At 40.5% G+C, this 26,413-nt stretch overlaps 2 protein-coding genes across 4 annotated transcripts in view; one reads left to right on the top strand and one right to left on the bottom strand.

Moving 5' to 3' along the window:
* LOC145783311 (uncharacterized) overlaps nucleotides 1-7,250 on the top strand; it is a 38,402-nt gene extending 31,152 nt beyond the window's left edge. For all 3 annotated transcript variants that reach the window (XM_082595155.1, XM_082595154.1, XM_082595156.1), the window contains exons 14-19: nucleotides 38-122; nucleotides 942-1,322; nucleotides 1,842-2,025; nucleotides 2,143-2,680; nucleotides 3,803-3,975; nucleotides 4,311-7,250. In XM_082595155.1, the coding sequence (XP_082451281.1) occupies nucleotides 38-122; nucleotides 942-1,322; nucleotides 1,842-2,025; nucleotides 2,143-2,680; nucleotides 3,803-3,975; nucleotides 4,311-4,458 (1,509 nt within the window). In that variant the 3' untranslated portion in view covers nucleotides 4,459-7,250. The remainder of the gene's footprint in view (nucleotides 1-37; nucleotides 123-941; nucleotides 1,323-1,841; nucleotides 2,026-2,142; nucleotides 2,681-3,802; nucleotides 3,976-4,310) is intronic.
* A 2,839-nt stretch (nucleotides 7,251-10,089) lies between these two features.
* On the bottom strand, nucleotides 10,090-13,835 carry LOC145783484 (uncharacterized). Its single transcript, XM_082595370.1, has 4 exons — nucleotides 13,700-13,835; nucleotides 12,979-13,223; nucleotides 12,313-12,509; nucleotides 10,090-11,960 (listed from the first exon to the last, which is right to left on the bottom strand). The coding sequence occupies exons 1-4, from the start codon at nucleotides 13,802-13,804 to the stop codon at nucleotides 11,713-11,715; spliced, it is 795 nt and encodes a 264-aa protein (XP_082451496.1). The 5' UTR covers nucleotides 13,805-13,835; the 3' UTR covers nucleotides 10,090-11,712.
* Nucleotides 13,836-26,413: the final 12,578 nt, after the last annotated feature.

Below are 26,413 nucleotides of genomic sequence, written 5' to 3'. Positions count from 1 at the left end.
GTGGCGCATATTATTCACCGTCACATATTCACCTCAGGGCGGCACTCCAGGCACGTCTAGTCCTGTGCAACGTCATGATTCGACAAGCAGCAACAGCAGCGCCGACAGTGGCAGCACAAGTGGTGAGTGGGCGATGGTTACATTGAATCAACGTATGCTTGCATCTCTTCAATGACTGTTTAGGTGCAGGCAGTCTTATGGTTTATACTATGGCCACACCCTACACACAGGCTATGTCAACTTGCATGCTTTAAATTTGATTTGAGGCTGATCAACTCTAAATGGCAGCCAGTGCAACTAAAATAACTTATTGCGCCCTGGTTAGAGGTGAGCAGCAATTTTTACCATTTTTACTAATGTAAAAAATAAAAAATAATGGACTTTGATGGGTGGGTCTCCGCCAACGAAGTTGAATGACGACTCAATAGTTTTATTTTGATCTTCACGTTTTGAAATGCTGAGTAAAGTTTGCAGGAAGGCCTCATGCTTCCGTAACAACTTCACGTCGGGGTTAGCTTCACTTGATTGAATAAATTCACTTCCTCTTCATTTTATTCCAAAACAATTGTCACATCTGATTGATATCACTGTGGTCAGAATCGCTGTTTTATGTTTGATCCAAGTTTGCTAACTTGTTTTACCCAGGCTTGAAGATTTCGATCAAGTGAACGGTAAAACAAGGAAGCCAATCTTCGTGTCCACCTTCAGGCATGGTATCGAGTGTCTTGCTGAAGACACGCCTCATGCTCATGAACAGTGTCGAACCGTTGCCCTTTCGAACGTCGAACTAGGGCTCACCACTCAGCTAAACAGCCAAATTTAGTTTGTTTGTCATTCTGTCTTGGGTTGGTATTAAACCAGTGTCCCCTGCACGACTAGCGTGCTCTGGCCCATATTGTCTCATCATAAATAACGCGCGCTTGATGCATTGTTGGTCACAGGATCATCGAGAAGTCAGTCGCCCTCGGCGGTTTACGAGCTCCCTCCAGCGGCCGTACACCGTCCAGGGTTCAGCGTTTACGACACACCGAAGAACCCGGATGGGAGCGCGGCCAACAATCTGTACGACTTCCCGAAACAGCGCGCGCATGGTTTATCTGGGTACTCAACCTACGACACCCCCACCAAACCCCCGCCAACCTACTCAGAGAACGGGTATTCCTCTTATGACTCCCCCAAACTACGAGCTCCTTGTGAGAACCAGGATGCATCGACCGACCCCAAACCTCCCACCGACAGCGGGGTCAGCTTTCCTGACATTGACGAGACCCCTTCGAGTTACGAAATGATGATGGACCAAGCGGATATGACGTCATTACCCGGTCAGTTACCATGACAATAGTGCATGCGTTATGACGTGTTATTGTGTTTTCAACTGAGTGCACAGATTGGTGCCTGGTGGTCGAAGAGTTGATTAATTGGACGGGAAAGCAAGTAAAATAGTTTTCGTGTCCACTTTCAAAGAGGTCATTGGTTGTTCTGGCAAGGCACTACTCTATCACGGTGTTTCAGCGCAGTTGAGAGCACTGTGAATTTAAGTTCATGCTCTGAGCGCAATTAGGCTTTGATTGTTGTCGTTGTCACATTATTTTGGTTCTTTGCGTCACGCACACGTCCATCAACTGTTATCTACTTGTTTGCAAAACTGGCACCACGTCGTCATTTGTGTGTGGGAACATCTAAGTCAGGGGTTCTTAAAGTTTATCTCAACCGCCCAAGAATCCCTAGATTGACGTGTTTTTGAAGGAGTGCCCACATTAACGGAAATTTTGAGGTTTTGAAGCGTTTAAAACTTTGACGACCACTGTTCTAAGTTGTGATTGTTTAATACCATTCTCCAGGCATTGACGATGTACAGCTGTACACGTGCATGGCTGGTACCTCCGCAATGGCTAGCACCCCTGTATTCACCAAGAACAAAGCCCTCAGTCCCGTTGGGCGCCCCCCTGCCACATCCGAGCCCCCACCTGTGAAACGCGACCTGAAGCCCGGTAGAAGAAGCATCGGGTCGGATTCCGATTCAAGGTAAGCGACATAACGCTATCACTTTGTGACCTCACAATGCAGATGTGACATTATTGTTGTTTGAATCGTTGCGTGAAAGAGATTGTAAAGTCGTCATTGTTTGTTTCATTGTTTCAGCAAACCGCACATGCCAAAGGGAAGTTATGATGATGCGTTTAGCGACCTTTCATCCATTCAGTCGCAAACCCCTGACGGACCGCTGTCTCCCCCTCATACCACGATCCTTCACACCATGCCGACTACCCCTGTCTCGGGCCAACGCCCTGTCGATTCCATGTATTCAATGAGGTCCCACGATCGCCTCATGCCCCCTGAACGACCCCCTAAACATACAAGTCAGTCAAGTCTGTCCCCTCGTACTCCCCCATCTGTAGCCGCGGCCTCTCATCTTCCTGGGAGACCTTACCCCCCTTCGTATGGGGCCGATCGCTCCTACAAAGCTGTATATGACAACCAAGTGTCCCATAGCCCCTTATTAACTCATCAAGGTCCGAGACAGAGAAGTGCCCCCAATCCGGTCCCTGGTCGCCCCCCGAAACCCATGAGCATGATCCAGGGAACCCCACCCAGTTCCGGGTTGAGAGAGGAGTTTCCTGGGAGACACGTGAGAGATTTTGGAAACATTTCTTCGCGATCTATCCGATTGAATCCTTTGGTAAGTTTTGTTGCATCGTTTCAACATTGCAATACGTTGAGTTTCGCTTTTAGCAGCATGCTCGTTGCTTACTTCACAATGTAGATGTTAACGACCTTTTTTAACCTGATGCTGCGAGTTCGCTGTGGTAATATCAAATTACACTAGCTTTCGGAATACAGTTTCCTTGTCATGTGCTAAGACGGATGGTGTTGAAGTCAGTGGGTCGTTGTTTATGAGGCTTTAGTGTTTGGCTTGATGCTGCTGGCAGTTGAGTTTCTGTGTTGTTAAGCGTTATTGCTGTAAAGTTTTGTTGAATCAGTTAATTAATAGATTAGGTGACGTAGTTCTTCCTTTTGGCACGGTTGTTGATTTTGGATTCTGTCTACTTGTGAAAGCTAGCGCAATTCGCTATTACCACAGCGAACTCGCAGCATCAGGCTAAAACAGGTCGTTAATATCTACATTGTGAGGTAAGCAACATTGGTTCACATGAAATATCTACATTGTGAAGTAAGCAACATTGGTTCACATGAAATATCTACATTGTGAGGTAAGCAACATTGGTTCACATGAAATATCTACATTGTGAAGTAAGCAACATTGGTTCACATGAAATATCTACATTGTGAAGTAAGCAACATTGGTTCACATGAAATATCTACATTGTGAAGTAAGCAACATTGGTTCACATGAAATATCTACATTGTGAGGTAAGCAACATTGGTTCACATGAAATATCTACATTGTGAAGTAAGCAACATTGGTTCACATGAAATATCTACATTGTGAAGTAAGCAACATTGGTTCACATGAAATATCTACATTGTGAAGTAAGCAACATTGGTTCACATGAAATATCTACATTGTGAAGTAAGCAACATTGGTTCACATGGAATATCTACATTGTGAAGTAAGCAACATTGGTTCACATGAAATATCTACATTGTGAGGTAAGCAACATTGGTTCACATGAAATATCTACATTGTGAGGTAAGCAACATTGGTTCACATGAAATGGCTGTAAAAGAAATTTCAATAAAGTTTGTTGGTAAATAATGCGAAGGTCTGCTGATTGTTCATGTCACAATAAACTTAGCAAAGCTCTACCACGTTTGATGTACTAATCATCTCTTCCTCCAGCTTCCGGAGCATGGGAACGGCTCTCTCTTCCCAAGATCTTCTGTTGTTCCTCCTCCTCCCATCGAGCAGGTGGAGAAGGAGCTGAAGTACGTTGAGATCGACAGCACCCTCATCTCTCATGGCGACGCGACATCGGGCGGCCATGCTGACGGCATCTCAGGGAACTTTGAAAAGTAAGTCACGTGACTATGACGTCACACCTTTTTTGTTTCAAGCTTGCAAGCTTCGGATGCAGTTTGTTTTTTTTGAACAAGGAGTAGAAGCCGCGCAAAATGCACTTTGTTTTAAATCTCATTGGAGTGACTCATTGATCTAAATGAATATTTATTTGTTGCGATCAGTCCCCAATTGATATTGTGCGGCGGCATTGATTTAGCATTTCTTATTTCCAATTGTCTGTCTGTCGGAGGAGGAGAATTTGCTGACACAGCATCACACCTTCTTTATTGATTGTTTGTCATAAACGCATCTAAAAAAGCACCAGCGAAAGTACACGATGTTGTTGCAGGCTACCGAGACCGGAAGGCGCTGTGGAGTATGTGACGCTGGATAAAGAGAAGACGGGAGCTCTTGAGAAGATGAGGATTGAAAGAGAGAAGGAGCAACTCAAGCGAGGGTTTCCCGATATGAAGGCCAATAAGAGCGGGAAAGGGTGAAGGAGAAGTTAGCTTGAAGCACCTGGTGTGCATCGTTAGAAAGGGTCGGATGACATATCATAGACGGCGCCCGTTCGAATGCGTAATCAGCCAATCACACGCCGACAGCGGAGGCCGTGCCTGGTTGAAGGATGAACCGCGAACTTGGCTTGAACAAACTTTATGAATGAAATTGAATTGCGGCCCTGGATGGGGCGCAAGACACACCCTTCGTTTCGTCCAATCACAGGCGACCAACTATCTACGATTATATGATGTCACAATCTATCGTATTGAATAGATTGCATAGATTGTTGTTTTAGACGCGTCGCGGTTGCGTCGTTTGACATCAATTCAACGTGACAAGTTTCCAGCATAGTGTCACTTAATTTTTATTGTTGGAGAAGCCAGATAGTTCTCATCTCAATTTACTTTCTTAGTTCATAAACTCCCCGTTTCCACAGCAAGCGCAATAAGTTCAACTTTTTGACACTTTTAGCGCTAGAGACTATATTTTCTTAACCTGAATAACTTTTCTTTTCTAACAGTGCTCATCCCAGACAGCAAATCAGTCCGTTTTGCATTGATTCAACGTCTGCAGACGTCGAACCAATGTAAAAATGATGGATTTTGCTGTCTGGGATGTAACAAATATGGAGCAGATTGGATTGCCCTTACTTAATTATCAACGTTTTTATTAGGGGAAAGTGGTGTAACGTGGACCAGTGTGTAATTTGGACCAGTCCCCTAACTCAAAAAATAAAAATCGTTTTGTCAGTATTTTTGAACAGCTTGAAAGAAAAAATAATAATAGCCCGGATGTGAAAAACTCAGCTCATTAGGTTTAGAAACGTGGACGGGAGATTGGAATTTGTGGTTTTGGGTATGCTGATGTTATTTTGGGGAGTTGATTGCTAAGCGCTGAGACGTTATTTGCATGACGTTTGAGTCTGATATGATGTTGGTATTATCTTTAACCTATAAGGAGATGTTGTGATCAATTACAAGACTTGTAACCAAGTGTGGAAGTCATAGTTGGTAATTTTTAACAGTGCATGACAGTGTGTAATTTGGACCAGTCATCTCACCTATGCAGCATCGCGTCAGTTCAAAATTCCCAAAGCTGTAGTGTTAAAACATGTCCATAACAGGCTACCAATAAATATGCTACACAAGTGTCAAAAACCATTGGCGACAACTTGATCTTCCCGAAAATATTGAAGATCAACTGGTCAAAAATGTTTTGGAAATGGAGTGAAGATTTTATGGTTTAGTGGCCATAGATTTAAGAAAGCTTGCATATGACATTGCGTTTTCCAATAATATCAATACCCGCTTCAACAGTGAAAAGGGTCTGGCTGAAAAAAATTGTCTTAAGGAATTCTTGAACCGTCATCCAGAAATTTCATTTCGAAGACCTAAAGCAACTTCAGTTGAAATTACATACTCCAATGGTCCAAAATACACACCCCAATGGTCCAAAATACACACCATATGTGTAATTTGGACCATTTTTGAACATTTTTTATTGCTTAATTATTCTGTATTTTTTTATTGTATGTGATTTATATTTTCTACAATGGTTTGCAAGTACCTAGACTGTATCTGGGTGAAAAATAATACACATTGACCGGAAGTTGGCTGAGTTGTGCTTATTTTTCTTTAAGGGGTTCAAAATACACACCTTTCCCCTATTACCTCTCTCAAATCAAATGGCTGTTACAAGTTGTGTTAGATCTATTCATTAAATGCCTCAGACACCACATTAGGCGCTTTGAGGATGCGAATGGATGTAATATACGAAAAGTTAGTGTGGTTCGTGTGACTATATAGCAACCTATGATGCAATTTATCACAATCCCGCAAATGCTTAAGAGCGATGGCTATCTACTACGGCCTGATTTGTTACTCTCTCTGAACTTTTTCAGATTTTGCCAACTTCTGATAAATGTCTGAATGAATTTTCTAAAAATAGTATTTTAACGTATTTTTAACTGTCTTCCCCAGGTGACAAACTGGGTTTTAACATCACTAGGCGTTGGAAAACAAAGACAGTTTGATTTTGAATATTTCAGTCAGACTGAAATTCGCTTGCTCACAGTCTGATGAAGCGTATTTTCACCTTTTTCTCATTTTAACTGCTTCACCAAGGCAACTAAAAGCCTTTATATGATTACGAGTCAACAAAATGTGACAAATCAAGCCGCATCTCCAGGTAGCCATGGAAAAGCAAACTATTTCATCTTGATTGACCCTAAGAAGTTATTTGAATATTCGTTATTTTGCTACAAAATGATTTCATCTGCCAGGTGCATTATTATCTTCATCGACGTTTTGTTTTGCTACAAGTTCCAAACTTTTGATCATGTCTCGTTTTATTCGCCAAGCATCTTGTTCAAATTTGTGTTTTTTTGTTTCTGTCGCTCTTTCTATTGTGTCGTTAGTGACAATTTTATGTCGTCATAAGGCTATCTATTACGTTACTAGCGGCAATCCCTGTCGTCATAAAAGCTATTTATGTCGCAATTATCTTACGCCAAGTTCACCATTGTGGTCGTTTTTTTCTTAGATTTACCGTCATTTAACGCGAAATCAACAAAAAATTATCCGAATGGTTTTGGAAAGTGTCAAACCACCATGATGGAAACAGTTTTTTTTTTCAGTTCCAGGTTTGATTTTTTTAGGCCATACCGTAGTTGTAACATCGTAACGAAATACAAGAGTTTCTATGTTAAGTTAACGTGTGATAACCTTAGATCGACGTAAATTTACTATATTTGCCCTTAGAATTATTTAAATAAATCAGGAATTGTGGAAAACTTTGTGAGTTGCTGTGCTGAGGAGTTATCGCTACAGAAGGTCCTGGTGCGGTCCTGGCCAAGTCCCATCTGATGCGACCCTGGCCAAGTCGCATCTGGTGTGGTCCTGGCCAAGTCCCATCTGGTGCGGTCGTGGCCAAGTCCCATCTGGTGCGGTCCTGGCTACGGAAGGGAATGTACAAACGTGGCGGAGTTGATGGAACCGCTCCCTTAGATTTAATTTGAAAACAATCTCCCGTCTTTATGATAGGTGAAGAGCCTTTTTCCACCCCAAACCCCCACAACACCCCTTTAAATTACTTCTTGATATATTTATGTCTTCAATTCATAGAAGACTTCATACCAATATCCAGTAAAAATTGCTTTTAGAAGAATGACCTGTTGGCGCAATCAGCCCAAAATGTTGCGGGGAGTGAAATATTTAGACTTTAAACGATTAACGATGCTTTGTTCAAGTCGCCGCCTATCCAAATACGGTAACAAAAATGCTAAGTTGGCGAACTAATTTATTGATTTTAAAGTTGAGTCGTTAGCTTTTATCAATAGAAAGACCAGACCGACATATGATCATGGGACTAGCCAGGAATCGAAGCTTCACCCTCACCACTGGCAACTCATGGCGAAGCAGACTGAGGCGCCTGAAAAACGGTGTCCCACAGGGATCTGTCCTGACTCCTTTTCTTTTCAGCATCTACACACACGACCTGCCAAACACTGTCTCCGCAAAAATACGCCTATGCGGACGACTTGGCAATTCTCAAAGTCGTTGGAAAGCCTAGAAGACACCTTGAGCCAGGACACAAAACCCTCCAAGCTAATCTCCAGAAATCACTACTGTGGCAGCAGCTTTCCAACTACACAATCAGGAAGCTGAATGTCCATAATAAAGGAAAACTTCTGTTCCTCTGCCCCGAACCAAAATACCTTGGGGCAGTGCTGTGTTAAGCCCTTGGTGGGCCCTGGGACCAAAATAATTTTGGGCCCCTTATCGGCAAGCAGACTTATGATAATATAGTGGATATGTTAACTGCACTGATATGGAAAGGTGGTTTATTTCACTAGACTTTCTCACCAGTTAAGAAAACAATACAAATGTAAATAAGAGCAAACACAGGTCTATCAAGTCATAGCTACACCTTTGCTTGCAATGAAAGCCAAAAGTGTTAACGATTTCTAAACATACTGGCAACGGTCATGAAGCGTAGGGGTCATTCAACCCAGATCTTATATCACACAGTAGAAGTTAGCATAAAAATTTGACATGCTTATCACATTGAGTTCATACAATTTTTTACATCGAACAAGAATTGACAAAATTATGAGAATTTTAAATTGGTTAGTTACATTTGGAAGCAATTTTTTCCAAAAATTACAATTGGCATTTGAAATTTCACTAACCTATTAGTTTTAAATGCCTATAGCCATAACATAGCAAAACAGTTTAGAAGTGCAAAAAAAAGTGAATTCACAAATGCTTTAACAAACAACATTTTAACACTTTCACCAAGTGGTAATTATGTTTTGCCTTGTAGGATCGCCGGGGTGGAAGCTGACTTGGTGACCTCACAAGGTCTTTCGCTTCCTTCCTCTTTCACTTTTATGTAATGTACCAGTGCATTTGGTGTAATTGTGCCTTGGGGTGACATTGCACAGATCGCTCACGTACCGCCGCCATTTGGTGTAACTGCGCAAGAAACTTTCATCCTGCGCTGCGCTACTCAAGCGCCTGGCAGGCTCCAGCTGGGGAGCGAGAGTTGATACTTTGCGTGTAGCAGCGCTAGCCCTTGTCTACTTTTCAGCAGATTGTTGTGTACTTATTTGGTGCCGCAGTGCTCACTGCCGCAATATCGATAGCCTACTGCCATAAACAGCGCCCTGCGCACAGTGACCGTATACCTGCGTCCCACACCATTGAACAATCTCCTCATTCTTGCTGGCATCCAACCCGCTGAGCTTCGTCGTGAAGAATCCATTCTCCCTCGGTCGACGAGCATTAGAGCGCAATCACCTTCTCCACTCCAAGGGGTCTGCTCACTTAAACGAGCACCCCCATCGACTGAAATCAAGACACCCATTCGTGCCAGCCGCTCAACTTCTGCTTAACGAAGCTGACGAACAAGATGTTTCTGCGGCTACTTGGGCGGACAATAAATAGAATTCTGAATGGAAGTCTAGCACCACCAGACTCCACTCATTCATCCCCGATGCCGACACCCGTCCCACCGACCTGACGCTACCATGACAAACGTGGATGCGCCTCAACCGTCTCCATACGGGCCTCGGGCTTTTCCGCTCAACCATGCACCAATGGAGAAGAGCCTCTTTCTCTACTTGTGAGTGTAATGCTGAGGAACAGACTGCAGACCACATCATCAACGACTGCAACATTTTCAGCCCGCCTAGTGGAGTGGAAGGTCTGAGTGTCTTGGATGATGAAACCAAAGACTGGCTGCTCTCTAGTAGCCTTCCAGTGTAGTCCGGGAACATCGTGAATTTGGGGTGGTAAAATGATAGACCCTCGGGCCTCGCCCCAGAGGTTCAAACGACGATCCACTTTTCTAAACATTTTTATTAAAAGTGCATTTGCCACTCGATCCATCTTCTCCCAACGGATCCTTTTGCGATGGCAATAAAGCACACACAAGTGACTAGGCTACGTAGATTTCTACTCTAATTTGATGTGTTGAGTTCTTTTACCGCAATATTTTTCTTAATAACATCGAAAAGCTCTTTCTTTTTATGACAACATCAGCAGCATTACTTCAGTTTGTTTTTATTTCTGATCATTTCAACGAACCACAATTGTGCAATGCCACTCCGTTCCATTGTTACCTGATAGCTGGGCAACTGTACGTTCCTCATCGTCATAATTCATATTATACGTAATACACTATGTATTGATTGCTTCACTTTGTTTTTATTTCTGACCATCACAACGAAACACAATATATGCCAAACATAGCAGAGATCTAGAAAAGGGTAGAAGCGACAAAAATTGTTGTAATTAAAATTTGTTGAACGCTTTCATCGGATCTGCAATTTTCAGTGAATAAAAATTACTTTTGTTATAATACAATACTTAAATTCATTTCGTTAAACCTACAAATTTGCGAATACCTTCTGAAAAACTAATACAATTAGGCTAAAATAGCAATAGACTATGTGGAAAACGTTTGAAATCAGATGGCTAAATTTTATAAGACTTTTCTCAGCCAATAAGATAATCTGGGTTTAATAACTTCCTATAAAATATCAATAGACCTAAAATATATACTGGATTGAACGTTACAAAACTAAATGGTTGCACTGAAGGAAACATTTGGAAAAAGATAACACTGGCAAGTTTACACGAAGACAAACAATTATTGACCGCTGTAATATAGCTTCGACGAATTGCAATTGTGTTTGATAACAAAGACTCACAAAAAAATTGACAAAGTTGTGGGTCAAAAGATCTTGTGATTGTAGGCTACAACATGTCTCGTTCAGTGTGCACAGTGTTTGGGATCTTCAAGTGAAACGTATGGTGCAGTAGCTACAACTCACAATGGCAGCGTCACAGTGGCCTCGGTCTTATACATCAATTCGCGACAAACCAAGACGTGGTGTAGTGTAAATTAAAATAATGTCACCGCAGTCACAATACCAACAAAGACAAGATCATTGTAAACCTAGTCAAAAAATAAAAAACTCAAATTTTGTAGATACTAGACTCGTGTTTAGCAAACGTTTAGAAAACAACACTGTCTTCATCTTCAAACAACTTCATCTTCAGTGCTATACAGTATAGTTTTCAAAACATAAGTTTAATTTGGCTCTTTATTTTTGATTAACCAGGCGTTGAAACCATTTTGCTCCTAACATGGTAAACCATTCATGATATTAACAACTAAAAATAAACGTGGCGAGCTTATTAACGAGTAAAGTGATTGTGGAAACTTCTCGGACAGAGATACTACTTCGAGGTTAGGAAATCTGGATTTCAAAGATACGTTATACATCAGTTAAGTCACTGGTTTTGCGCTCCAATAGAATTTGAGTTCTGTGGTTTAGCTCACAATCAACCAAAGAAATTGGATATATTCCATATAAAAATCGAGAATTCTATTTGAATGAGAACCATCTGATGATCTCAATAACGGTGAAACAAGGCTCCAAATAGTTTTTCCTGGTCTTAGTGGCAAGCATAGAAGTTACACCCTAGATAGCAAAATCCATCATTCAGTCATCCATCAGTTTCGTCATCCGTCAAAAATAACGTCTTCAGACGTTGAATTAATGTAAAATGATGGATTTTACTATCTGGTACCGTGATGATTAGCGAACTGCAAGTAACTGGCTGTTGTAGTGAGTACTCAGCTTTGTGCTGACCACCAGGAACAACACTGCTTCTCCACAAGCAAACTCGTTATTTTTTACAAACATTTGCCTTGTTAGAAATAACAGGCAGTTTCCATCACACGCTTGTGTCATCATAATTGTAGGCGACGTCATCTTCATGACTTTGCACCAACGACCCAGCTTCATCGCCATCGGGTGTTTCGTCTTCTCTCGGTAGATATGGAGATTGAAAATTTGCATTTGTGTTGCAACAATTTAGTTTGGATTTTTTGCAACAGATACAATATAACAAAACGGCAGCTCCTCCAATTCCGGCGATCACAGCGATGATGACAGCAACGATCACCATTGTGGCATCATCAGCTGAAATAGAATCTCTTTATTGATGCTGCCACCTTTATAGTAAGCATTGACGCTATTAGTGAATCAACATGTAAACTGCTCATGCTTCCTCCTCTTCATACCCCATACTCAATTGCATGGGGTATGAAGAGGAGGATGCTGGTTAGAGGTATGATCAGTTAGAGGCCTACTCTCTAACTTCGCTATGGTCACTAGAACAAAGGTAAGCTTCAAATTTTACAGGCCGTCAATACAAGAGGCTAAACAATAATGCTGCTTGAATGTTGACATGCTCAAGTCAACTCAAATAATGGAATATGAAAATAAAATTAAACTTTCAATTTCTGTACGTTAGCGCATAAATTGTGATTACCTTGTCCTAGCACTGAAGTATCATTCCCTGTTGCGTTGATAGACGGGGGCGTTGGATTTATTCTGTTGACCACTGGTTGTGTGAATGGCTCAGTGGTTGGCGTTCCTTCAGTGGTGGCTGATGGTACTGGCTTCAAAGTTGGATTGATTGGTTTGGTTGAACAAGAAGGATTGTTATTCCTACCATCACAACATATCCTAAAAGCATTTTAACAGGAATAAACCAGCTGGCTTAACTTGTAGATATTAGAAGGACGAACCGTTTCTGCTGAACTCTTTCTATCATTCGTTCTTTTTATTTTTTGAGCGGTTGGTTTATTGTTCATATGTGTTGAAGCTTAATTAGTGGTGTTGGTATGCAGAACATGTTTCAATTTTCTGGTAATCGATCGAGCTGCATTGCAATACACAGCATGATTCGAACGTTCCATACATAAAATAAGCTATATTTAAACTAGGTTTTGCTATGCTTTGGCAGAGATGTAAGTTAGAAGCTTAGGCCTACACACTTGCAACAATGAATTTTCCATTATTTTTTATTTGATTTTAGACTTTACAAGGTAAAATTAAACGCAGGTTACTTTTAATTCCAATAATAGCCTAGCGTAAATATGCAAATCAAGCATCAACAACATAAGTCAACATTTTTCAGCCTTAGTTGGCTCACCCTAGAGCACCTTTCTCTCCATATGTTTTACACTTTCCTATATCGCAAGACCAATAAAAAACCCAATCTTTCTCTCCGAAGGTATGATTATATGAACACAATTCTTTGTAGTACACTGGCAAAAAAGATTTGCACTGGAAGTCGTCATAATACTGAGTGTTGTTGCAGTAATCGCAATGACAATATGGCTTCTTCATCTCCGCCTTGTTTCCCTTAGCCTTGCAGTCCATGTTGCATCCAACGGCCTATAACAACCAATTTCAAAATTCAAAACTAAATTCGACAATGACCACAAAAGCTTGATAGAATACTGAAAAGTTGGGATGTTTATCAGAATAATTATCGTTTCTAGCGCTATAGTTGCAACGTTCATCTGATGAAAGTGAAAGCAGAAGCCAAGACAAATAAGGTGATTTATTGCTCAAGTTTAAAGGTTAAAAATGCTGAAAATAACAAATGACCGCAATTGGTTCAATGGCATATGACACCCATTTTTATTACGATTGTTACTTTAACGTGCATACCAATTATGACACAATTACTAATACCGTTTTTAATAAATTAGGTTAGAATTTCTACAATAACCCGTTTCGCATTTTACACGATATACCTTGTATATTTGTCGAACACTGCTGTTGTTTCAACGTTAAGGTATATTGGCATCAGGTTGGTGCTCATCGTGACAATAGTTGCTAATCCTACTAAATAAATTATTGCTTACCCTTATGTTTCTTATTGATGTGGCATCCGTAGTTAGCAGGTGGCAGAGCAGTGCAAGCATCATTGCAAAAACTAGCAAAGTGATCATCTTCATAGCGAATTTCATTTTAACTATACAAATTTGTAAATTACTCACAAATCTAGTATAATTAGGCTGTGCCTACAACATGAAACATATAAGAACAGTTAGGTATCACTGCTGTGTATAAATATCAGCAAATCTACACAAAATGACTGATTCAACTTAGGTTGCCAAACGGGATAAAATAAAAAAATAACCAGCTGAAAGGAAGTCTAGCTTTAGAATTAAGGATTGGAGAGCATGCTCCCCGTAAAATCCAAACAATGTTGGCTTGTTTTTTGTGAAATGTTATAAATTTTCTCGTATGCGGCGACAAATGTCAATATGTATCAAAGTTATTTATTGCATTTAAAACTGGTTAATCGTCGTCGTCGTGTGAGCCTTTGGGGCCGAGGGTCTATCCTTTTACCACCCCAGATTCACGATGTTCTTGGACTACACTGGGAGGCTACTAGAAAGCAGCCAGTCTTTAGTTTCATCATCCATGACACGCAGACCTTCCACTCCGTTAGGTGGCTTGAAGATGGTACAGTCATTGATGATGGTCTGCGGTTTGTTCCTCGGCACCACATTCACAAGAGGAGGAAGAGGCATTTCTCCATTGGTGCATGGTTGAGCGGAAAAGCCCGACGCCCGTACGGAGACGGTTGAGGCGCACCCACGCCTGTCTTTGTAGTGTCAGGCCGATGTGGCGTGTGTCGGCGTCGGAGATGAACGAATAGAGTCTGGTGGTACTTGACTTCCATTCAGAATTCCATTTAAGCGATGGTCCGCCCAGTTAGCCGCAGAGATGTCTTGTTTATCAGCTTCGTTGATCAGAAGTTGAACTGCTGGCACGAATGGGTGTCTAGATTTCAGTCGACGGGATGCTCGTTTGAGAGAGCAGAGATCTTGTGGTGGAGAAAATGGTTAAGCTCCAGTGCCCGTCGGCCAAGAGACAGAGTGGCTTGGTTGGATGCCAGCGAGAATGGGGAGTTTGTCTAATGGTGTGGGACGCAGGTATCCGATCACTGTGCCAGGGCGCTGTTTATGGCAGTGCCAATGTTGTGACAGTAAGTCAGTTTCTTGCGCAGTGACACCAAATGGTGGCGGTACTTGAGCGATCTGTCCAGTGTCACGCCAAGATACCTTGGTTCGGGGCAGAAGAACAGAGGTTTTCCATTATTATGGACATTCAGCTCTCGATCAGCTTCTTGATTGTGTAGATGTAAAGCTGCTGTCACAGTTTTGGTTTCGCTGAGTTTCAGTCGCCAGTTCTGAACATAAAGTGAGAGTGTTTTCATGTCCTGGCTCAAGGTGTCTTCCAGGTTTTCTAACGACTTTGTGGAGTGGAGAATTGCCAGGTCGTCTGCATATGCGTATTTTTCGGAGACCATGCTCGGCAGGTCGTGCGTGTAGATGTTAAAGAGATGTAGATGGAACCAGGATCGATTCCTGTGAGACGCTGTTTTTCAGGCATCTCAGTCTGCTTCGCCTTGATTTGCCAGTGATGAGGGTGAAGCTTCGATTCCTGACAAGTTCCATAATCATATGAACCATATGTTGGTCAGGAAGCAGGCGAAGCAGCTTGCGAGTAAGGCCGCGGTTCCATACGATGTCATAGGCAGCTGTGAGATCTAGAAAGACAGCGCCGGCCTTCTTTTTTGCCTCAAAGCAGTCCTCGATTTCTTGGGTCAAAAGTGCGACCTGATCCACGGTGGATTTTCCGCGCCAAAACCCAGCTTGCTCTTTTGAAAGAAGCAGGTCGGTGATTGCGTTGACGCGGGCATAGATCGTTGTTTCGAGGATTTTAAAAGGAACACGGGATACTTCTTTACCGACAAGGCGAGATGCCTTGCGGTTCTTTGTCTTGTACAACTCGTTCTGCACTAGCTGGGAAGCGATGGCATTTGCAGAAACGGAATACTGGCGATTGAGTTTGCTGAGCGCGCTGTGAAGGAGTTGATGTAAAGACCCAATAGGCCTGAAATAGGTTTAACAGTCAGTCGGTTGGAGTCTCCTGCAAGTTAGCAGTTGTGAACTGAGCAAGCGGCAACTGAGCAAGTGACAGCCGAACTAACAATATTTCAGCAAGTGGCTGAAGTTAGCAAATGATGAAACTGAGCAAGTAGCCTAACAACTGAGCAAGCCGAAACTTGGAATGTCACAAGTCATCAAAATGAGTTTGACAAGCGATGTCCGACGCAAGTCAAAACGAAGCAAGTCCGACGTGGTCACATAAATTTCATTTGCTGACTTGGCAGTAGCTGAAATGTACTTGAGTTGTCGCATGCCGATTGCCGAGTGGTGTGACGACGTTCGGTTAATCACTGCTTTCTTTTCTCGTATGGTTGGTTTGGTCTTGAATCTTTATTCTCGGACTGACAAAGCTTTGATAGATTATTCCTGATAGTTTCGCATACTTATATAGCTCTTGACGCAAGGTTACCGAGATTGGCAGAGTGAAGTTTTCCGATTGTTGAAGTGTTGTCTGTGAATTATCCACCCATTAGGTGCCGCTGAATGGAGAGCAGTCCTTAATGCGTTGCTCAAGCGCACATCCCAGACTCGAACCAGCACAGCTTGACCTAATTAGACTATTAAATAAGATTTATAGTAATTTGTTGTCGCTTAAGTGTCACTGCTGAACTTAGACATAGTGAACATTTTTGACATCTTCTCATTTTTATTGGCACTAATATTATTTCGTAAACCAGCAATCTAAGTAGTCAGACTAGGAATTTCTTAATGTAGAGAGAAAAAGCTTTCTCTGCCTATAAAACGTTAAATAGTAGTTTTATTAAATATTTCTGGAAACTTCCTTGGTTTCATATTATCTAAAAAGTGAATAAATTCCCAACTAAATTACTCATGACATTTCATTATATGCTCAACCAGTTCCAGAAGGAAATTGATCGACATAGAAAAGTAGATATTACTTAAATACTGAAACATTACGTTTTGTAACCTAATTAAGACTTGTCCAAATGATGCAATGGAGTTTATTTTGCTAAATTGGTTTCTGATAACCTGAAAAAATGATGGTTATCCTTCAAGAAACAGCCGCAATACCACGTATTTGAGCCCAGTTTGGCCGTTTTAACAAGATTGGACATTGCAGTGGGAGCTGTTCAAAACTACAAATATCACATGACGCACATGAGGAATTAGATAACGGTGTAACACAGGTTGTTGAAGACAAAACGTCATATCTGACGTCACTACGGAAATTACAGAAGAACAAGACGATATTATCATTATGCTAAAACAGCTGCTTAAAATTAGAAGTACAAAAGCTTTTTTGGGATCAAATCATACTGGCATAGTGTCCATTTAACTAAAATTGGTTTGGTGGTTTCACTAAATTTCAACCATTTTTTATAACTTCTTGGTCTAGATCGTAAGCATATTTTAAACATGTTGTGGTTTTACCACCTTTTCTTTTTGTTCTAATATGTTTTGTAATCACAGCATTTGCTTGTTTCCTGTATTCTGATAATAAAGTATAAACTAAATTGAACTACTGCTAGTCATTGTGCTCTTTTTAAAAATAAATAATCTACCTACAGATTCAGTAGCTAGTTGTCAACACGACAAGGCCTTTTCTTGCTAGCAAATCATTTACAGCATTTATGGCGAAAAAACATTTATTGTTTTTACGTTAAATAACATTGAAACATCACAATGAGAGTGAATGTCATTATTTTCAGCGGCACAACGCGCACGTAAACCACACTCTTTGTTCCCTTATTTGTCCAGCCAGTCTCACATGTAACCCGTATTCATATCGTTTAAAGGGATATTGGCTTTTTACAACATTGGGAGAAAAACCCGCAAATAAATTCTTTCGTTGGCGTAAACAGTGGTATCCATCATTCAATCACTATTTGGTAACAACGCAAAACGTAAAAACTGCAAATAACAACTCATTGTGGTTTTCGAGCTTCAGGTACTCTTTTATTGAATGCACACAGTGTCTTGAAATTAATACATAACATCAACAATCTATATAACAACAGGCCCAGTTTATCTGCTTCACAGTGACCGATTGTGTGCCACAATCGGTAAAATTGGATTGTTTTACAAAAAACATTCCCCTAAAAATGCAAAATTTGGATATCTCGAAAACCGCTTGAGCTAGAGATGTGCTTTTGGTGTCTAAAGATGCAGAAAACAAGGTTTTCTATATGCTTTTTGAACATTGAATATGCCTATCTAAAGTAGAAAAACAGTTATTTTGAAAAAACTACTTTTTAAGGGTTTTGCGTGTAAGATTCTCAGTTAAACAATAGTGTAGACCAAAAAACACAATTCTGCAATTTACTTTTCTAACCTGTTAAATTGTGATGTTACAAGTAAACAAAAAACACTGTTTAAAGTGACTAGAAATCCAGCGACCTGGGCAGCAGATACACAATGTTCATAATCTTTAACAACCTGTAAGTACTGTTTTCATGTCCCTAAGTCTAGCTGAGTTCCGAGCTAATGTAAAACTTCATGAAATTCATGTAAAACTTAAAGCTGAGTTCTGAGCTAATGTTCCTGTGGTTGTCAATTGGGATGGAAAGCTTCTCAGAGACTTGACAACCAAACAGCATGTCGACCGCTTGCACTTTGCAGATTATTGTAACTGGTAATGGGGTTTCTCAGCTGCTGCAAGTAGCAAAATTGCCAAACGGAACGGGATCAAAACAAGCAAAAGCTGCTGTAGAAGCTCTCAATGAATGGGGCCTAAAAAGAACAAGTGATTGCGCTATCATTTGACACTACTGCTTCCAACACAGGGCGAAAGCTTGGCTCATGTGTTCTCATTGAACAAGAGCTGCAAAAAGACCTATTGTATCTAGCATGCCGCCATCATATTCATGAGCTGCTAGTACAAACAGCTTTTACCACAATCATGGGAAGCATTTCTTCACCAGATGTTCTAGTATTTAAAAGATTTCAAACACGCTGGGAGTTTATAGACACGACAAGGTTCACCCCAATAGCTGAAAACAAACAAATAGCTGCTACAGTCATCGATGTGGATTTAATAGCTTGGGCTGAAAAATCTTTGAAGGAAAGAAAAGAGTTACGATTTACTATTTCTCCGAGGAGTGTTCATTTTATGACTCCTGGCCCAATGCATAAAGAAATGTCAAAGATTTTGTACTCATTAAAAGTTTAGATGTTTTATGACCAGTTTAAACTTACAGAAAGAGAAAGGAGTGGGCTCTTGCAAATGTGTATTTTTGCTACAAAATTGTACCTTAAGGCATGGATAGAATCTCCTGCTGCAGCCCCGAATAACGGTCTAGATCTTTTAAAGTCTTTTAAAGCATATTCCAGTATTAACACTGCAGTGTCGAATGCTGTATCATCCACGTTTTCCTCCCACCTGTGGTATCTGTCTGAAACAGTAGCTGCTCTTGCCTTTTTTAATCATTCTGTGTCGGCCCAAACCAAAAGACTCATGGTTAAAGCAATACAAAAGCGGGAAGAAACTGAGGATGCCCCTTAACGACTGACAATCAATTCTGCAATGATTGATCGACTGGATTTGTCTGACCAGGTTAATAAGGGGTCATTGTCACTGTTCAAAGAACTGGACATATCAACTGAGGTTATGGAACAGGATCCAGAAACCTAGGCAATCTGTGATGCTTACTGTGAGGCATCAAAGGTAGTAGACACTCTAACTGTCACAGATGACCACACTGAGCGAGGTGTAGCTCTCATAAGAGGGATGTCACAATCAAGGTGCAATGCCTCGCGATGGCTTGCTTTGTATCTTCAACGAATGTGCTGTTTTCATTATGGAATTCTGGTGCGTTGTGTTATTGTCGGTTGTGACCTGAAGTAGCCTCTGATTGAGAAATTTGTGTTATGTAACGTATTTCTAGAATCATCTGTAAGCATGCAAATCTAGAAGGTTCTGTTGTTTTTCATGATTTCTGAGCGTCGTTTGTCATGACGTCATAAGGTTGTTTATCAGTAAATGTCCGATTGCGAAATCGTTATTATGTAAGAATCTTCTTGCGAACGTGACATTCTTTAGACTTCTATAAGCTTCTGCTTGTTGACATTTATTGCAACTTGACAGAACAATGTGACATTACGTAACCTTCTCGATGTTACCAGACCGAAGCCACCTTCTATAAATAGTGGTGTAATTTGCATTCTGATTATTCTGAGATGATTATTATGGTGATTATTATGGTGATTATTATGAGTTGGTTATGAGAGTTGTGCTATGAGTTGTGGATTGGTAGTTGATGCAGAAATTAGAGTTATTTGAGAAGCCGTTCGTTAAAGTTCTTCAAGAAGTCAGATTATCATTTCGCTAGTAGAATTATTCGACATTTAATTGACTGCTTTTCGGTTGACCCATTAAACTACGTCATTGAATCTTTCCAAGTCTTTTTCCTGGTAAGAGATAGAAAGAAATCGTGACCGCATCCTCACTCACAATGAAGAACAGGTTCAGTATCTGATGCAGGTGGTTGCAGACCTTCCGAAACGATTTCCAAACTGCAATAAAGCCACTTTAGCTGACAAGCATGTGTTGGCAAACAATTAACAATGCGGACAGAAAAACTATGTGATTTTTACACCAAACCAATGCGAAAAGCTAGTTAATTTTGCTGTCAGTGATATTCTGATAAAGCCCAATAATTTGTCATAATGCTAAGCTTATGCTTTGTATAATATAGTTTATTGCGCATTTTTTCCTATTTTTGATTACAAGAAGTGATTTTGTAGCTTTTTTCAAAAACAAATTATCGAGTCTTAGAATTTAAGTGAATTTTCTCGTAAGGACCACCTTACCCAACCCTGTTATTTGTGCAAGGACCACCCTATTACCCTACAACACATGTTTGCAAAGTTCTATTTGTTTACTTGTAACATCACAATTTAACAGGTTAGAAAGGTAAATTGTAGAATTGTGTTTTTTTGGTCTACACTATTGTTTAACTAAGAATCTTACACGCAAAACCCTTAAAAAGTAGTTTTTTCAAAATAACTGCTTTTCTACTCAAGATAGGCATATTCAATGTTCAGAAAGCATATAGAAAACCTTGTCTTCTGCATCTTTAGACACCAAAAGCACACCTCTAGCTCAAGCGGTTTTCGAGATATCCAAATTTTGCATTTTTAGGGAGATGCGGAACTTGAGGGGTCTTGTGCACCCTCTAAATTATCTTCAAATTTAAAAAAATTTTGCAAGACCTCATTTTTTGTAAGGACGAAACTTTTTAACGGTTAGGAGCAGTAAATTTCAAAAAAATGATTTTTAAGGACCACCCTAAAAAATAGGCATAATGCAAACTACAACATTGAAACAACTTTTTTTTAACAAGATTGCTTGTACTAATGCCGACCAAAATAATTTCTGGTTATTTCTTTCTAGCGTCCCACAAATGCGTCATTGTCCAAACTGATGGATGTCTTGCGCAGTATCCTTGCGGAGTTGAGATGCACTGTCTTGTGGCAACACAATATTACAAACAATATTGTTGCTACTCTTTGCATAACACAGCGATTGCTAAATAAATTCAGCTAAAGCAGCTTATTCTTAAAAAATCACAAGTTACTATCACTATACCCGCTAGTAGCAGGGCCTCCTTGGCTAGAGCTCAAAGAGTCATTATCATTTGCATTGAGTTTGTCTCTTGCAGAACTTGAAGATGAGTGATCATGATCTTCCTCAGAAGAGGAATGATGTTGATCTGTTGTACTTCCACTGAAGATGTTGTCAGCGGTATCAACTCCGTTGCTACTGATCAATGAATTGACTCCATTTGCATCTTTTGGAAGACCATTGCTGTGATTGCTTGCCACGCGGTTTGGGTGAAAAGGTTTATTTTCATGATCATCAAGGGTGGCAGATTGGTTGTCATCGGAGTGATCACAATGATGCTCATTGTGACGACGATAATAACAACAAGAAGAAACAACTGCAACAATAACAATGAAAGCAACAGCAGCAATCACAGCAGCTTATTACTGATGTATAACTGCTGTATATAAATATCCCACATAAATAGCAGCGAATCCACGCAAAATAATTGGTTCAACTTAGGTTTCCAAACACGATAAAATGTTGGCTCAGATTTATCATGGGCAGTCGCGTAAAAAAATTGTCATGGCACAATTATAGTCTCTTCCTATCTAGCCGTGGTATGTTGTGAAGTTTCAGTATGGCTGTCAAAAATATCAAAGAAAATTAAAGGGCTTTGCTACCCTCCTCTAACCTACGAATCTATTACATGTTTATATCAACATAAAAGGTATGGGTGTTACTATAGCGTATAGCCTACCTATCCCCTGTTGCCACTATGGCGTGAGCTGCATTATTTGTTTCTCAAGACTTCAATAATTAAAATAACATGATATCAAATCCTAACCCTCACATGTTATCACAGTAGGCTAATCACGGAGTCAGAGTGATTTTGGCGTGTCTGGAGTCGGAGCCGTTAAACACAGGGCCGACGCTGACTCCAGTTTGATACAAAACGATGAACAATAAAATTTATGTTTGCAGCTTTTTTAAATATATTATTTTTTGCTATTATTGTGCTCTAAATGAAAAATAGAAGCGTTTGTTCCTGTCAGTTTTTGTAATAGTCGTCAATTTAATTTCAATCATAACTTCAGTGAAATAAAATTTCAAACAAATAATGAAAAAGTACAAAAAAAAGATGGCCACGCTCAAAATCTGGCAACACTGAAGTTGGCCAGTTATAAATTGAGGAGTCGGAATTCTAAATGTTTCGCCCAACTCCACAGCCCTGGTAACATTAAATTAATGACACGGCAAAGTCCTGTCTACCTTCATGTGCCTATTACGTGTCTTGCTATGCACTCAGTCACGTGCTCGTTTTGAATCCTTTCTTTTGTCATAAAAGGGCCACACCCAGTTTTGGTTCTCACCACTAAGATTTAAAGTAATTTGTTGTAGCTGAAGTGTCACCGCTAGACTTAGACTTAGTGAACATTTTCGACTTCTTCTCATTTTTATTGGCACTAATATTATTTCGTAGACTTAAAAGTGAATAAGTTTCCCACTAAATTACTTGACATTTCATCATATGTTCAACCAGCTCCAGAAGGAAATTGATCGACATAGAAAAGTAGATATTACTTAAATACTGAAACATTACGTTTTGTAACCTAATTAAGACTTGTCCAAATGGTGCAATGGAGTTTATTTTGTTAAATCGGTTTCTGATACCTTGAAACGCCTTCATAGAAAAACTGATTGTTACCCTGCAAGAAACAACCACAATACCAAGTATTGAGCCTAGTTTGACTGTTCGAACAAGATTGGACATTGCAGTAGGAGCTGTTCAAATATCACATGACGCCCATGAAGAATTAAATAATTGTTATATAGGTTGTTGAAGACAAAACCTATATATGAAGTCTCTACGGAAATTACAGAAGAACAAGACGATCTTCTTCTTCTTCTTACGATAATATGCTAGAATAGCTTTTTGTATAGCAGGATCTTTCGCCAAATATGGCCATATTTTACTTGGAAATAATATTAAACTTGGACAAAAACAAAACGAACTAAAATTTAAATTGGCTCATCAAATGAACAGCTTCTAACATAGAATCTACAAACAATCCTTGATATTTTAAGTGGATCATGCAATTGTACCAAAAGCAATACACCAAACCATACTACCGACAGGGTGCAGTTGGAAAGTCTTACATATTACATTATTATTGTGTAAACTGTGCTCAACGTTCATACCTAATCTCCGGTTAAACAAGCCAAACATGTGTCTAGGTACAAATATTGCTTATTATACTTACTTCTGGAAATGGAAAGATGACAGGTTGGTCATAGCTATGATTGTAACAATTCAGACTCTTAGAAATTTCCTCTTATAGCAACATATTTGGCCGTGTTTTAGTACGTCATGATTGTGCTTTCACCATCTTTTCGTTTTGTTCTAATATGTCAGTAATTACAGCATCTGCTTCTTTCCTGCATTCCGACAATAAAGTGTAAACTAAATTGAACTACGCTAGCCACTAAATCCGCTTTAAACATAAGTAGCCTAGCAACGTGATCAAGTTTAACATCTTCAAGTTTATTACATTTACATAAACATAAAACTACGCAACAAATTAAGTATCGAACGTTTTCGACATCACAAGATGTCCTCTTCAGGAATAACATACATACAAATTAACTACATCTGAAAAAAATACAATGGTTAACTAAATCTATAAACAGAAAAAGACAAAAACTGCACAGTACTTCTGACTAGCTCAAACTCAACGATATAGGCTCCACGAGAATCAAAGGTAACTGCATCAAAAGGTGTTAAACAGATCACATGATATGGTGATCTGTTTAACACCTGTATATAGAACCCTGTATTTTACCCTGTATATAGAACGTTTAAAGTAGGCAGATATTTTCAGCTGAAGTCGCCTACGCCCTTTGCTCTATGTTCTAATGTCGTTTATAAATTCAGTTGTTTGCGTGATGCAAGCCTGACATACATTGGTATGTCAACAAGACATTTATCGACTAGAGCTGGGGAACACCTGAATTTGAATTCTATACTGGAAAGCGCAATTAAAGATCACATTTTACATGTACAGAATGCCAAAATAACGTTTCTATCAAGCAGTTTGAGATCATGTCTAGAGGCAGGTCTGAGTATCAAACTAAGATCTTGGAAGCCTTGTACCTACATAAAACGTCACAATCCACTTTTGAACAGATAATTGTATGCTTGCGGCTCGTCTTTCTTGCTCTCTGTATTTTAAAATTATTTTTTTCGCACCTTGCCTTTCTACCATATCATGCAAGGGCGCGGGAAGTAGGGGTGCTCAAGGGGCTGCAGCCCCCCCTAGAGCTAATTCAGCCCCCCCTGGAATTTTCGATAATTGCTTCAGCTCCCCCTAGAAAATTCTGACAATTTAAGGTACATAACGTTGTAAAGGAGGTGAGGCTTGTTGCCGATGCCCACTTCGTTTAAACAGTTGCAGTTGTAATTCGTGAATCGTCTAAACGTAAATATTTATTCATGTCGCTTTTTGGTTCCGATAAAGTTGCCTGCAATTTGCTGGGTTTGTGTCCTACTCGTTGGTGCGTTCGTGCTTCTGCCCTCGCTCGTGTTGTTGAGCGCTACCCTCTCCTGTTGCAATGTCTGACAGACATGACAGAAGATAGTGCAATGAGAGGAGACGCACGTACAAAAATATTCGGCTTGGTAAAACAAGCACGCACGATGCTACCTTATTTTGCGATTACCTGCAGGGGTAAAGTTTTTCAGCCTGCAGAAGCCGTCGCAAGATAGCTCCAAAACAAGAAGATCTCTGCTTCTACAGCTTTAGAATCCATCACCATTCTCCACAAACGGATCAAAAATCTCAGAAAATATGAATCCATTTACAAGCCTATGGAAGCAGCGAACGTCTGTACGTCTGCTAATAACCTAAAGACGCCAAAAGATCCCGGAGTGAGCAAAACTCCAGTAAGATTTCGAAACACAGAGGAATCGGATGCTTAGTCGTCTGCGAGAGAAGGAGCGTGGAAACGGCAATACACTAAAGCCCTTAATTTGGTTCAAGCTGAGCTTGATCGAAGATTCAATCAGGCGGATCTGCTTACAGCAGCCAACAGAGAGAAGGCCCTTCTGAGCTGTGCAAACGGTGAAGAAAGGTCTGATACTGAGATCAGCTTACCCGATGCCATCAGAATAATCTCCTAAAAACGCAACTTACCTTGCTCAGCGATGTTGTAAGTGGAAAAATCGCAAACTCCGTTAAAAAGGTTGCTGAGATACTATCGCAACTAAACCTCCAAGCACTAGATCTTTTCAAACAAACGCGGAAATTCGTGGAGCTCTGTCTTTGCCTCCCGATTTCAGCTGCATCATCAGAACGTTCTTTTTCTGCTCTAAACGCCTGAAAACATGCTTGAGAAGCTCAATGACACAAAAAAGACTTACTCATCTTGCGTTGATGCATGTCCGGCTGCGTAGTCGTCGGCGTTCGTCGGCTGCGTAGCCGAGTGGTGAGAACGTCTGCGCGACGTTCGAAAGGACGTGGGTTCGGCACCGCTCCAGAGCACGCGGCTGTGTCTCGGCGAAAGACACTTAAAGGCAAGCCAAAATAAGGGGAGCAGCTAACTCGAAAACTATATGTCACTTCGCTGCTTCCTGTCGTATCGCATCTGTGATCGCAGTACTGTATGTTATCGCAATGGGCGCAAATAAAAACATGATTATGTCCACCAAAACACTGTCGATGTCAAAGAACTCATGACACAGTTTATAGAAAAAACACTTGAGCGAAAAGCACTCTTCGGAAGCGTATTTCATATTGATTTCCTGAACAGCTGCTTTGTTGTTACCGTTCTTCATTTGTTACAATAACAAAGTGTGTGATTTGGCGTCGTTTTTTGCACAGGAGTGGACCGAATTCTTACAACCCGCTCTTAAAGTTCACCTGCATAAGGGGGGTCTGGGGGGCGAAGCCCCCCAGAAGCTAACAACACTACGGAAGCTTCAGCCCCCCCTAGAGAAAAATAGTTCCCGCGCCACTGATATCATGTGATCTGTTTAACACCTTTTGATGCAGTTACCTTTGATTCTCGTGGAGCCTATATCGTTGAGTTTGAGCTAGTCAGAAGTACTGTGC

Source organism: Aplidium turbinatum, chromosome 14 (assembly GCF_918807975.1).
Source record: "Aplidium turbinatum chromosome 14, kaAplTurb1.1, whole genome shotgun sequence".
Lineage (NCBI taxonomy): Eukaryota > Metazoa > Chordata > Ascidiacea > Aplousobranchia > Polyclinidae > Aplidium > Aplidium turbinatum.
The sequence above is the reverse complement of the archived record's forward strand: the minus strand, read 5'-3'. Positions and strand labels throughout refer to the sequence as shown.